The 14,352-nt window shown below is 31.5% G+C and overlaps 1 protein-coding gene across 1 annotated transcript in view; it reads right to left on the reverse strand.

Annotated features, from left to right (window-relative positions):
• The window catches only part of LOC130449549 (ras-related and estrogen-regulated growth inhibitor-like protein), a 45,984-nt gene that overhangs the window by 19,151 nt on the left and 12,481 nt on the right, over positions 1-14,352 (reverse strand). Inside the window, exons 2-3 of the mRNA XM_056787442.1 lie at positions 6,357-6,435; positions 3,351-3,407 (exon numbers count right to left, since the gene is read on the reverse strand). Of these exons, the coding sequence (XP_056643420.1) occupies positions 3,351-3,407; positions 6,357-6,432 (133 nt within the window). The 5' untranslated portion in view covers positions 6,433-6,435. The remainder of the gene's footprint in view (positions 1-3,350; positions 3,408-6,356; positions 6,436-14,352) is intronic.

A 14,352-nucleotide genomic window follows, 5' to 3' on the forward strand; every position in this document is an offset into this window, starting at 1 on the left:
CTTGGCCTATACAGCCAAACGTCTTCGGTGTATGAGTTAATTTTGTATGTAAATGTAATTGAGCTCTTGGCATCGGTGTAATTGGTCTAGATCTTTGAAATGATCAGTTTCTTTATCTTAACGCACGGTTTTGTTGTAAAGACTTTGATTTTTCACTGGGGTACTAGGAAGACGTAACTAAAATTCTTTACTTTTGTCGCATATTTGTCGAAAACTTTTGATAATATCCAATGAAGTGAAGAAATATGTATTAGATATAAATATGTTAATTTGGTATTTCAAGTTTCCCCCTACGAGTACTAGAACCGTAGGAATATTAGTTGTATGTATTTGCATTTACTTATTTTCAAAATTCTGTACGGAAATATAGTTAATAGTTGAATTTACATCTTAAAAAATATTTAGTTTCATAAAATTAGACGGAGCATTAGTTTCAAAACAGAGTCATGAAAATAATACAAAAAAAAAATACTTTGGGATTGGTACGACGGTTGCCAAAAATTTTGGTATGCGCAATAGATACGAATTCCGAGACACTAAGTGAAATTAGCTTGGAGCATTATCAGCTGTTATTTTTAGTGGGATTTTGTGTGTTTCGTTTTGAAATACAGAAAGAAATATTTAAAAAATATTGAAATAATACAAAATTATGTCTGATTGTCAATAATTAAATATAAAAAATTTTAACTGGAACAAAATATATATTTCCCTTGATAAATCGTCTTTGTTTTAAGTCCCTTCTGATAAAAAACTAATTTCGAAAAATAGGTAAAAATTGATGTTTCGACTTATTTCGGTCTTTATCCAAATATGACTTCACATTGATAATTTCCAAGTGAAATAGGTAACTAGGTAAGTTTCAATTATTTTAAGTAAGTAGCTTTTTCATCAACTCGGAATCAAGTTTATTCCGGTTTTTATGAATTCTTTCAGTTTTTTCTTGAGTAACGTATTCTCAAAAATGAACGTTGCAAATTATACGAATTTTGTGCATTATTTTATCATATGTCTGTATAATCATATCCAATAGTTAGTTTCACAACAGTCAACAAGATAAGTTCTGATTTTATTCATATTAAATGATAGTAGTTCTATTTTTACTTGAAACCAGGCGGTAGATTGATTGGAAAATGGGTGTAGAAGTTTAAAGAGATCGGATCAACACTCGATTTATCAAAATTCGTGACAAACCTGATTTATTTATGCTGCTTCAACAGCGCATAGATCATTATTTCGAATTTCACCCGTATTGGGGGCTGCACTCTTACAAAATTCAGTTTGTGCAAGAATGGAAGCCCTAGGAGAAACTTGACTTCGCAATAAAGATGATTCAACATCTTGTTTTCCCACGTCAACATGCAAAATTGCGGCTACTGGAGTGCAACCAATCCAAAATACCAAATGGGAAGTATAATTACAGTGAGCGTTATGTGCAGATGTTAGACGACTTCTTCGTGCCTAAGTTGGAGAACTTTCAGTAGATCGAAGCAACTTTACACACGTCCAAAAGATATTTGTCTCGAGCTCGTGAAATTTTTCCCGGCAAATTGATCACCAAAATATCAATATCAACTTTTTCCTGTAGAGTTATGTCTAATCTAAAGTTTACGCTAACAAATCGACTTCTCTGGCACAATTAAAAGTAAATACTTTAGTGTTTTTTTGTAAAAATTTTCTTAAACATGGACTTTCTATTGAAACTACTTGTACAGCTGGATCTACTCGTAAATCAAATGTTTTTTATTCGCTATCAACGACTTTTGTTGAAGATGAAATATAGAATTAAAATTATTCACTTCAATTATTTTATTTGATGCATAACATCAAGTAAATAAAGCAAATGTAGAAAGTTTAAGATTATGGCGCACAATGTAGAGCTGTCAAACTTCTGCCCTTGTGGTGTACACTAGTTTTTTTAGAAATTTCTAGCTATCTCCTCTTCATCTACACATTCGTCTGTTGAGATCATTCTTTTTAATGATTTTTTAATTAAATAGAGTTAATCTATTTTACACTCGTCACTGTCAAACAGTAACTTAACCAAAATTTAGTAACAAATTATTAAGGGTGAAGGGTAGCTCTACCAATGCACGAATCTCCAGCTTTTTGACTTCTTTCAACCGATATGTAGAGAAAACTTTTTTTTTCATGCATTAATTCCACATGTGTAAAGTATTTTCTACAATATCATTTATTATATAAATGTCAATAAAATATTAAAGATAAACGTATTAATCTGGAAACCAGGATTCTTCGGAAATCGTATCGTTAAGATCCATAGCTTTTGGTGAAATTTCACGAATATAATATTAGGACTAACATCACTCAATAAGTCGTGTGATTTTATTCATCATCAATCATTCCAACGCTTTTATAACTTGTAGAAAGATTTGTCTTTTGCCTCAAAATAGGCTTCTTCCTCTTCATTTGAGGTGAATTTTTTACCGGCGAGCATTTTTTCAAAATCAACCAATAGCCAGTAGTCACTGGGGCTAGATCTGGACTATACGGTGGACGAGGAAGCAATTTGAAATGTAATTCGTTGAATTTAACCATCGTTGTCATCGATTTATGAATCGGTGCATTGTCTTGGTGAAACAGTGATTTTTTCTTCGACACATGAGGCAATTTTTCCTTGATTTTTGCATTCAAACGATCTAACAACTGTATATAATATTCGCTATTGATGGTTTCATCCTTTTGGAGATCGTATGCGCAGGAGATGCGCATCTTAAAATACTGAAGCTATAACCTTCCCAGCTGACTGTTGTGTCTTTGGACATGGTTCACCGACTGCAGTCCATTCAGATTATGATCGTTTCGATTTCGGAATGAAATGATGTATCCATGTTTCATTCATTGTCAAATATCGAACCAAATCTGATTTATCACGTGTAAATATTCCCAAACACTACTCTGAATCAAAACGTCGTTGTCGTTGACTTTTTTGATGTTTTCTGGAATAACGACGTCAATTGGACGACCGGAACGTTCACTATCATCGACCACGTTTAAATTCAACAAACCAATAACAAATCATTCTTATCGATGGAGCAGAGTCCCGAAAACAAGACATTGCTGAGCTTGTACAGCATTTTTTTTTTCAAGAAAAAGCAATTATAAATTAACACACATTGAATTCTTTTAAAAATAACAAAAGTAACTTCACACATATGACACATAGTCTATTGAAATTTGGTACTTCATAAACGTCATATGCATTTGACAGTGGCAGCGCCATCTGTGTGACATTCACACGACTTATTGAGTGATGTTATATATTGAATTTTTATACTATTCCACCAAAATTTTACTAAACCTTATTAATTAATATAATAAGTAATATTTACCTGTGTTACTTCTATATTCTCCTATAAATCTTCTTGTCAGGTATCTTACAGTTAAGGCTGTAAAAAAAATAAATATATATATTTTTTTGGATGGCGTAGTTTCTTATAAAAACAAATATTTATCTTCAAACTTTGTGTAAACCGTCCCTGTCTCATTGATAATAATTTATGTAACGCCAAACAAGAGAAATAATTATAATTTTTTTGTTATTTCAGTTAGTTTTCATCTATCAGTGTTTTTATAGAGAATTCTCAATATTTTATATTATTCTAAAAATAAACATTGTTATTCAAGTGCGAAAAACTTTTCTAAACAATATTGAAAGCTTTTAATGTTGCATTGCCAAAAAATAGAAAAAAAATTGATTGAGATCAATAGATTCTGATGTTTCAATTTAAAATAATAGATATCTTTGTTTCTATTTGAAAAATCAAGCTGGAATATCAAAGTATGAAAAATTTCAAGGATATGGATTATAATTATATTCAATTTACTCTTTATATAGGGGCGGGCCAAATGTACGGAACCCAGAATTTGTATCTCAATTACGACTTTTATGAAAAATTGGTGGGCGATGCAGATGTTCAAAATGGGGATTTATGTCTAGTGCTGGTTGGATTTGAGTTACAGCACATACTTAATATACAGGAAGCGATTTAAATAAAAATATTGTCAGATTTAGTCTCCTGTTTCTCGATTATACAGTGAGTCTAATAAAGCTGGAACCGTATGGAAAACTTTTTTATTAGTGGTTTTATGAAAAAAAGTTATTCTTGATAAAAAGTTATGCATAGTCCAAAAATTAAAATGCAACCATCTGATATCAATTTTTTATAGTAGTATACGAGATTTGTCAACAAATTTGAAGTTTGTACACGAGTAATTAATACAGTATGATTAGTAAAGAATCACAAAACCTGAATTTTCATAATAAATGGTTGTATTTGCATATTTGAATATAACTTTCCATTCAAAACAACTTTATAACATTTTTCTGAATTGTAAAAAATAAACGTACTTTCCTCTTGCACAAAATTCAAATTTTTTGACAAATCTCGTATACTGCTATAAAAAATTGATATCAAATGGTTGAATTTTAACTTTTGGATCATGCGGAACTTTTTATCAAGAATAACTTTTTTTCATAAAACCACTAATAAAAAAGTTTTCCATACGGTTCCAATTTAAGTAGACACACTGTATAATAGAAATATTTTCCAGGTAAAACCTATCATAATTTATAAATAGAAGTAATAAGTTCTATACTTTTTTTTCGCATATCATATGATATTTTTAATTACGCGTTCAAGCCAGATGAAATAAATAGAAAATTGAATAGATACGAAAATAATGAGATCATACCGTTGGATTTCGCTAATTTTTGTTCACCCACGTAATCATTATGAACCAATTTTCTAGTTTTCATCAATTACGTAAATATTAGATTCGTTTCTTGATATGTTTATGTCTGGAGGTTTCTATCGTTACCTGTTACACCCAATTTCGTTCTCTGTAAACGCTTCGTAGACATTTTACAAATTATGAATAGCTTTTTATGCCTTGTATAGTGTGAACAGATCATTAATCGATAATCATTTATTTCGTTGTTGTCAGTGGCGTAGCGAATCCTTAGTCGTTGTTGCCTCAGCAAAGCTTCTTTTAATTTGTTCCTAAGATATGATGAGTGCTATAAATTGCTGCAATATGTCCATGGGGACAATTCTCTATCTCGTGCGCGTGTTTTTGAGCGGTGTAAGCGCTTTAGCGAGGGCCGAGAGAGAACTGAAGATGACCAGCGCCCAAGTCGCCCTGTGTCTGTTTCAACTCCGGAAACAGTGACCAAAATCAACCAAATTGTGCGTGCAGCTCGTCGAATCAGCATCCGAAAGATTGCCGATACTGTAAACGCCGATAAAAAACGGTTAGAAAAATTTTGCACACTTTTTTAACCTTTTTTCAAAGTTTATTGCCTCTGATGCGAACCTCATCTAGTGAGGCATACCATAATACGTTTAATTTGGATAGAGTCATGTACACAGGATCTTTTTCCTTAACTTGAGGCCTAAGACATATCTTTTTTCGGGTTAGTTGATTGTAATAAATTAAACGTTCAACGACTATTCAAGTGTTTAATTCCACAGCTCAATCCAAATGAAATTCGAACAGTTTCTTAAGAATTTTATCACAATTTTTTACTCTAATAGTCCATTAAGTGCAAGGTACACTTTATCTACCCTTAGCTACGCCACTGGCACTTGTTTGTTAAGTAGAATTAATAAACCTCTTTTTTGTACAAAAATCAATTACAATTAACAATGATTCGAATAAATATTTTCCATTGTTTAATTAATTTTTCATTTAATGATTAATTTCACAATTGTTTACAACGAAACGTTAACATTTTTTGTGTGTATTGTTTGTGTGGACCTGCCATAAATAATAATTTCTCCCGCCCTGAGATGAAAATTAATTCCCACCAATTTTTTTTCATGCTTAGTCATCTCAATTTCCATTCAATCAAATATTTACATGAAAAATTTTTATTGAAAATTCCTCTCTTCTGTCAATTTATAAATTTATTTTTCGAGGTGTATTGCAGAAAATTACCAACCTTAACCCTCTTTTATTTTCGTGTAATTAGGTCACCTGTATTCCACAATAAACTGGCAAATTAAAAGCCAACACAGATATATTGTCAATTGGGAAACGTCAGGTCAGTAGAGATGGACACCAATTACACCATTTTTTAAGTAGGCTAATGATCAAGTGTCCCTTTGAAAATAATCTTATTCACCAGGTTGGTATTTAGGACAGGGACGTATCCGATAATTGTATTCTTATTGATTTTATATTTTCTTTTATAGAGCTCAAGAACGTCGGTAGGCTCTTGAGTTTAGTTGGATTTAATTTTGTTAATTACTCAGACGTTGAATGTTTACTACGTACAGCAATAGATGAAATTGCCCCACGAAAAAATCATAATTGATTATCTAAAAATCACCTACCTGATTTTCCTACGTTGGATTTTCCTATAACAGCAATCCTCACTTTGGGCATATTATTTTTGTCATCAGTTTTCATTTTCTGTAACAAATAGTAAAAAACTATTAACAACAAGTGTACAGGATTGTTTGGGATAGTTAAAGCCCTGTGTAAATAATAATTTTCATACAAACAGCAATCATATACAGGGTGTCCCACGACAAGTTAAAACTATCTGTATATGACTACTACTACACAAATTTCTACGTTTGGGTTTTTGGATACAATCTTTTTAAATAAAATATTTTCAAATATGGCCTGGTCGACTGTAACTTTGTTATTTTAAATGGAATTCGCCTTATTTTTTACCCCTGAATGCATTAAAATAGAAAAAACCGGGTGGTTCTATTTAAAAAAATTAAAAAATTTGATATTTACGAAGTTAAACTTTTAACACTTTTTATACACACCCTGTATAAAATGAAAAATTTTTAACATAGATTCAAATACGTCTGACCTGGCTAAAAGCAGCCGAACAGAAATCATTTTCTTATCTATAAGGGTATCCTCGTAAAAAAGTAATTTATAAGCGTGTACAACGGTCAAATTTCTTACAAAAAGTATGCATTTTTTGAGAAAAGTTCTTTGACAAAAGTATAATAAAATTTTACGTAGACTTCAATAATGTGTTAATATACGGGGTGTTCTATTCAAAATAACAAAGTTACAGTCGATTTTCGGTAGAACCGGGAGTCGGCCATCTTTGAAAATATTTTAGTTGAATAAATCGTAGAAATTTTCATGATTTTACCATATACAGATAGTTTTAACTCGTCGGGGGACGTATAGTAGAATAGAAAAAAAATTACTAAAAGATCAGAACAATCAAGAGACTGCCCTCAGAGCATGACGACAAAGATGATAAACGGAAACATGTATATGAGTGTTTTTAAGATACAAGCAATCAATAAACAACAACAGACAACATTATTTATATATAAATATGTATATGATAAATAATTTCAATTTTATTTAAAATGATCCTGAATACGGTCCTGTCTATAAAGTAACCAGGTTAGTCGCCGTTCTCACCGCGTGGCCGCCATGTTCAAAAAATAAATGACGACAATTATTTACGCACAACTGATACAACAAATGATTTTCCTAAAGGATTATCATTAATTTTCTCTTGCACTCTTTCTCTATATCATCACGTGTCGATGCCGTGTCGAAAATTTTAGATAACGGTACAATTTGTTGATCCTGCTGTTTTTCATTTATACACAGACGAGTTTCGTAAACAAAAAATAACAGATATATGTTAACTAACTAGTCACGAGTTTATCGCATGATATCCAAGAGAGAGCTCAACATTTTTAGATTTCCACAAACTTCCCAGTTGTAATTTTAATATTGTATTCTTGAAAATAATTCCTCTGAATAAACATAGTTGTTCAATGGAACTAAATGCCCAACAAAAAGAACAGCTTGAAGTCTCCTTTTTGAACAGTTGATGAAAAGTCTCCAGTCAGAACTAGATCAGCAATTGCTTGACTAATGGTCCGTTTTGAGCAAAATGTTTTACAAATTATGCCTCACGATTTCTAAATAGGTAGTTTCTAGGGCAAGCAAATTTCTTTGCTTCAACTTAGATGTCAGTAAATCAGAAAGATCTTCTGATATCTCTAATCTCTTACTAAATAATTCAGTTCGTCCTGTGGAAATAATAGTGACTGGTTTTAACTTGATTTTAGGGAGCCGCATGTTGAGATGCTTAGTCATATCTTCTTCCATCATCATGATAATTTTGTCGTTATCTTTAGACCATTAGTATTACAAAAGGAAGGCTTTTTATATTTCCTTTACCCTGTATCTTAAATCTTCTTCACATGCCTTGCAAATATTTATCTTGATCTCCATATTTGATGATTTGATAAATACCAGGCACATTATACGCACAAGAGAAGATCTCTTCAAAAAATATACAGAAGAGACAGATCTAAGGGTCACAAATATTCTTCAGGTTACCACCACGAACGCTGTATACGTGAAAACCTTTCCAAGACACACCAGGCAGAATTTTGCCTCGAAGATTCAGCGAGAGCTTATATATATCATCAAGACATATCCACGCGCGGACCTAGAATCCGATGACGTTCCAATAATTGATGTATTTAGAGTCAAACAGCGAAATATATACAAGAAAACATCAAATTAATTTGAACAACCATCAATTTAGATTCCCAAAAAAAACTTAAAGCTGTGACTAATAAATATATAATTAGAATGAAGATTGAAACCGATTATGAACAGGTAACCTGGAAGTTAGAAGATACAGTTCAAAGAATGAAGGTAGGGAAGGAAGTAAACAAGAGGAAATCCTGGATGATAGAAGGGATTGATGATAACAGAAAACTTAAGGAATATCTAGAAAGATATTGCAATAAGAAACACATCAGCGGGGTTACAAAGGAATAAGCAATAGGGAGGTGTGAGGAAATTGAAATCACGCCAAATAAACAAAACAGCCACAATGTACATCGAAAAATCAAAGAGTTTAATTGCGGATTCAAATGAAAGCAACAAGGAATGTTACCAGACCCGAAAAGCGATATCATCATGAATAAAAAAGACAAAATCAAACATTGGAAAGTATACAATGAAAAACTAAACTGGCGATTGAACAAAAAATAAATTTTACTTGTTTACTGATCAAAACTCCTAACTATACTGAACTAATAAAGTAGTGAGGGATAGTGAGAGGTTTTTTATGGTGCAATGTAAAAAGCAAACACAAGAGGAGAAACAATATTTGCCTTTGGATATAAGTCTTGAAATTCTATAGGTTGTAATGTTCGGGATATAGAAAGAAAACAGAAAAAGAAATAAGGAAGAAGGAAAAAAATAGAGCCACGTTGAACCCCAACAAAAATTGAAAAAACTTTCCTCAAAGCTCCATATGGGGTGTGGATCGAAGGAAAAATAATAAAAAGATTTATTTCAAATAAAAAGTGCAAAAATGATGTTTTTTGTGTGTATTATACAAGTTTGGATTTAGCCAGAAAGCTGCAAGGAAACCAAATATATTTATTGGGGACATTGCGAAAAAATAGGGCTACCCATAGATATCGTACAAAAGAAACTGAAGAAATGAAATTACTAGCAAAAAAAAAAAGATGAAAAAATAACGATATTAAAATGGAAGGATAATGATGCTTTCTACAAAGTATGCTGATGAGACAATAAACATTGACAGACGATTAGGAGTGGTTGTAAAGCCTCAAGCTTTGGTCGATCTAACAAAGGAAAATCTTCTATAGATCTGTCTGATCAAAAGGTAAGTTACAACACTTGGACATAGGAAAATTGCTATTGAGCTGTTGATGGTACAGAAATGGTAAATGCCTATATTCTTTATAAAAGGATAAGAAAAATGAGTATAGCAATTACTGATTCTCAAATCAGTGTAGCAAAAAGTTATTGACGAAAGAAACTACCGCTGTTGCTGATTAAGAGACGCCGAAACAAGAGATTGTGTAGGGTACAGTGAAAAAATCACACAAAAAATGAATGGAGTGTAAGATAATGTTTTAAGGACCCAAGACGGTTCAACCAAACTGTAAACCACATTTAAATGAGGTCTATTGGACCGCGGAGAAGGTTCGAAAGTCCAGTTTCCATGTATATGTTTAAAGTGTGTATTTTTTTAAATATATTAAATCGCCTGTTGTTTGATTTTTTTATTTTTCCTTTATTTGCAAACTGAATATTTGGGTAATAGAGAAAAATAGAGTTTAATTATTTATTTCTATATAAAAACTAAGCTTACAGATCTGAAATGACCTCATTACAAATCTCATGCAGACATTTGTAGTATCAAAATATTTACAGTGATTATTTCGGAGTAATGTTTCCTAAATTTTGTCTACAAGAAATAGCTTTGTTTATTTTTGTTGTTAGAGTATTTTGTTTATCGTGTTATATATTATGCAGTTTATGTTATTAAATTGAAGAAATTGAGTGCCACCTGGTTGGCGAATAAACAACTTGAAATATTTTATGACAATTAAGCTTGATGAGTCAATCGTTTTTAAATATAAAACAGAAGACATTCCAGACAGCTGGATATTGATTGGAGTGTTAATCATATGAATTAAAAACACTAAAAACATAGTTTAGACCTTATTTATAAATATAAGGCTTAAAATTAACGACAAGAGAATTAAAATTATGGTTTGTTGTCAATACTTTCTTAAAATTTAAAGGAAACAAATTTTAAATTTTTTTTTTGTTGTTAACAAATTATCTAATGACGGAAACGAAATAAAAACACTAATTTCGTCTGAATCAAAGTTCAATAAGGTTAGAAATAGATGTTATCGTCAATATCCGTGGTTATCGAGGTTAATTTTACCCATAATTTTTTATGTATTCCTCGAACCAGATTTGAAGTATTAACTTGTTTTTTTTCAAAATCCATTTCAACGGAACATCGATCGATTTTTAGGATTCTGTTTTCGATATGTCAAACATAATAGTCCGGGAGCTAGAAGAAATAATTTAGTACTGCAAATATAAATGAGTGGAAAAATATTTTCAACCCAATAATAGTATCGAAGACTTCAGAATGCAAAACTAATATATCAGGGCTAGTTTTGAAGAATTTCTCATACGCTCATAAGTATCGCAACGCTGTCGGAAAAGATTAAAACGAAGTTGTGTCTGTGCCAAGTGTCTCCTCCACGCACTTCACGATTGGAATTTTGCGAGTGGTACCTCGGATGCACTCAGGTAATACGCAGCTCCAGCATTTCATTTTTTCGTCGGATGAGGCAGCTGAACGGTACGGTCAATCAGCATACCTGCGGGCACTCGAACAACCAAAATCCTCACGTCTGCATTCAAGAAGAATTAAACCTAAATGGTACACTTTAATTAATTGGAGAATAGGGAAAGGCAGACGCGAATTCCTTGAGTGGCCTATACGGTCAGATGACCAGATACCCTGTGATTTTTTCCTGTGGAGCCTTCTCAAGGACTGTATTCTTACAAGAGAACCACGCACCCTCTCCGAACTGCAAGTAAGGAACTCTTTGAGGACATGCTCCGCCGGAGCTGCCTCTCCATTGAGAAACGTTGCCGTAAATGCATTGATCAGGATAAGCATTAATTTGAACATTTACAGTAATACTGTGAGGAAAATTGCGAAGTAGCACGCAAAACTGGATCAGTGCTTGCACATGTGCTTTTGCACCGATTTTTTGTTTTTGAGGTTAAGTTCAGTTGCACCGTCTTTTGATATAATATTGATACAAAAATAAACGATGAATTATTCTCCAGAAACCCTACTTCAGTTTATTTGAGATCAAAAAGCGGAATATGACAATTCGACGTAGTTTACATGTGTCATGTACGGCACGAAATGCGAAATCTTGGAGATTGCAATCTCTATGAACCACATCAACACGGTTTTTAACCTTGAATTTTATTAGAAATTCTAATCTAATTCCTAAAGAAAATATCTTGTAAACTATTTTGTCAAGCTAGGCATTTATAATAAAATATCATGAGACAGGTAATTTCATATACATTTTTCTTTAATTACGAAAGGGTATTGAACAATCAAGTATCCAAAAAATAGTATAGTAAATTAGTTAATAAATCTAACGGAAATTTGTCTTAAAATGTTCTACTCCCTCACCTATATGTCAATCTTATATTCAGGTAAAAATTCTTTATCTTGTGGGTCGACAGGGTCGAAGACTTTTGTGATGAAAATACTGTACTACCCGTCTTAGCAGCTTTCGATCCATTTTACAGATACTTGCAACCCAGCAATTCATCTGACAATTTTTTTATACTCAAAATTGTCTTATTAAAAATATACTCGAAAACCAGATTTGTGAAGATACATTTTTTTAAATAAAAAATTTGCAATATGCAAAAAACAGTGGATTGCAACCGATCTAACCCTGCCAGAAGTAGATTTTTTTACTTTAAATATATTAAATAACATTCTAAAGAAAAAGTTTCAGCCTAGTGAAAATACCTTAGTCGAAGTGGCGACCAGCTTTCCCACTATTTTGCTCGCGAATTTCATAAAATATGTATCCTAAAGTGAATTTTAATAGTATACGTACTCTTAGTAACCTTGGTAAAAAATCATAGCTAATGTAATTAACTTCTTTAGCTTAATCTTAAAACTATTTCGTAAGTGATTTAAAATATCGTTTATGTTAATATTTAACAATGTATTAAACAATCTGGCTCCTGGGCTATAATTAACTACCAAATTTATTCGACTTCGCTTACATAAAGCACATTAAATTCACCATTCCAAAATTATTTAGTATGGTTATAAAACAAGTATTTATATCAAAACTAAATCGAGCAGATTTATTTAGTTTTTTAAGATGTGATGCTTAAAATTCTTTACTTTGTATTTGCAATATCAATTTTTGATAAAGTTCGACTGAAAATAATTAAAAGTTTGGTATACATTTATAAACTTGGTTAGTGTCGATATATAATGAATATTAGTTGAAAAAAAAAAACTAAAAAAACTCTCTTCAAAATTTAATGTCAAAGTAAAGAAGTGGGTAAATTAATAGTAGTATATTTGGTTTACAATAATTATCAAAATTATACGAAATTTTCAACTGAAACATGTTCACATTTTGTAACTATGTTTAATATTATAGTTATTAATAAAAATAAAGTGACCATACATCCTGTTTAGAGCGGCACAGTCCTGTTTTCTTGGACTTTGATACGTCAATTTTCTATTAGAAAATCCAAATTTTTTTTGAGTTTTATACCCACGTAGTTGATGTTCCTAACCTAATGCTGATAAAAATTTTCAAAATAGCTCAGTCAGAAACATCTAAAATATGTTGTAAATTAGTGTTTTATTATCCAGTATTTGACGTTATATGGTTAAAAACTGAATTGGGACGGAAATATTTTCAGGAAATTAATCGGAAAAATTCGTACTCATAATTCATAATAGCTTTTTGTATACTAATTGAATGGGTTTTCAGTAACCATTATAATCATTGCATTATGAATATCCTTCTACGAAATCGATTCGACGCGGCGGTAAATGGAGGAAATTTCCATGAAATTTAATAAACTACACAATAATATCGAAGTACATTAGTTGAACAAATTTGATGTTGAAGTAGGTCGTGAAATTATGCGTTCATTAGAATTAAAAGCGAAAATTGATTATGATGGCATCAAAAATAGCTCGAATGTGCTCAGACCCCTCGTAAAATGACGATACATACCTATTTAGGTGACGCTGTATATTCCGAGAAACAATAGCTTTTTGGATAATTATCTAAAAATCATCCCCCATCCCCTATCGACTTGGGGTTATGGGGCTGTTAGAGGGAGGTAATTACAATATATGGAAGGTGGAGTTAGCCGTTGGTCATTCTTTTTAAGTTAAGTTAGGCTGGGTTAAGTTAATGAATTTTCAATTTTTCCACATTTTTCTATGATAAATTAATAATTACTTATGGTTACGTCAATTAACAATTATAATTGTGCATAATTTCACTGAATTAATTAATTTCATATATTTTTCCCATATTATTTTCACTATTCACCTGTATTTTTTGTTTATATATTTTCAAATAAAATTTATAATTTGTTAACACACGTAATTCCGAAAATGTCAAATTTTCATACTTTAACCCTCTTTATTTTTTAACAAGGGATGATCGACGGCTGGAATAATTTTTTTGTATTCAGTACAATTTTCTTTATTACCCCCACAACCCCAAGTCGATAGGGGGTGAGAGATGATTTTTATATAATTACCGCTTTTTAAAATATTATTTGATTTATGTTTTAAGTATGAAGGGTGGAGAGAAGGAAGAAAATTGTATACGAACAGTTCAAAAACCTTCCAGATTAGCGCTGGTATAGACAATTTAATATCATAGTTCGTTATTGAAAGTTTGAAGCTTGCATTGTACAAAAGTCTGGAAAGCGCATCCTTTAAATTTGCCT

Source organism: Diorhabda sublineata, chromosome 1 (genome assembly GCF_026230105.1).
Source record: "Diorhabda sublineata isolate icDioSubl1.1 chromosome 1, icDioSubl1.1, whole genome shotgun sequence".
NCBI lineage: Eukaryota > Metazoa > Arthropoda > Insecta > Coleoptera > Chrysomelidae > Diorhabda > Diorhabda sublineata.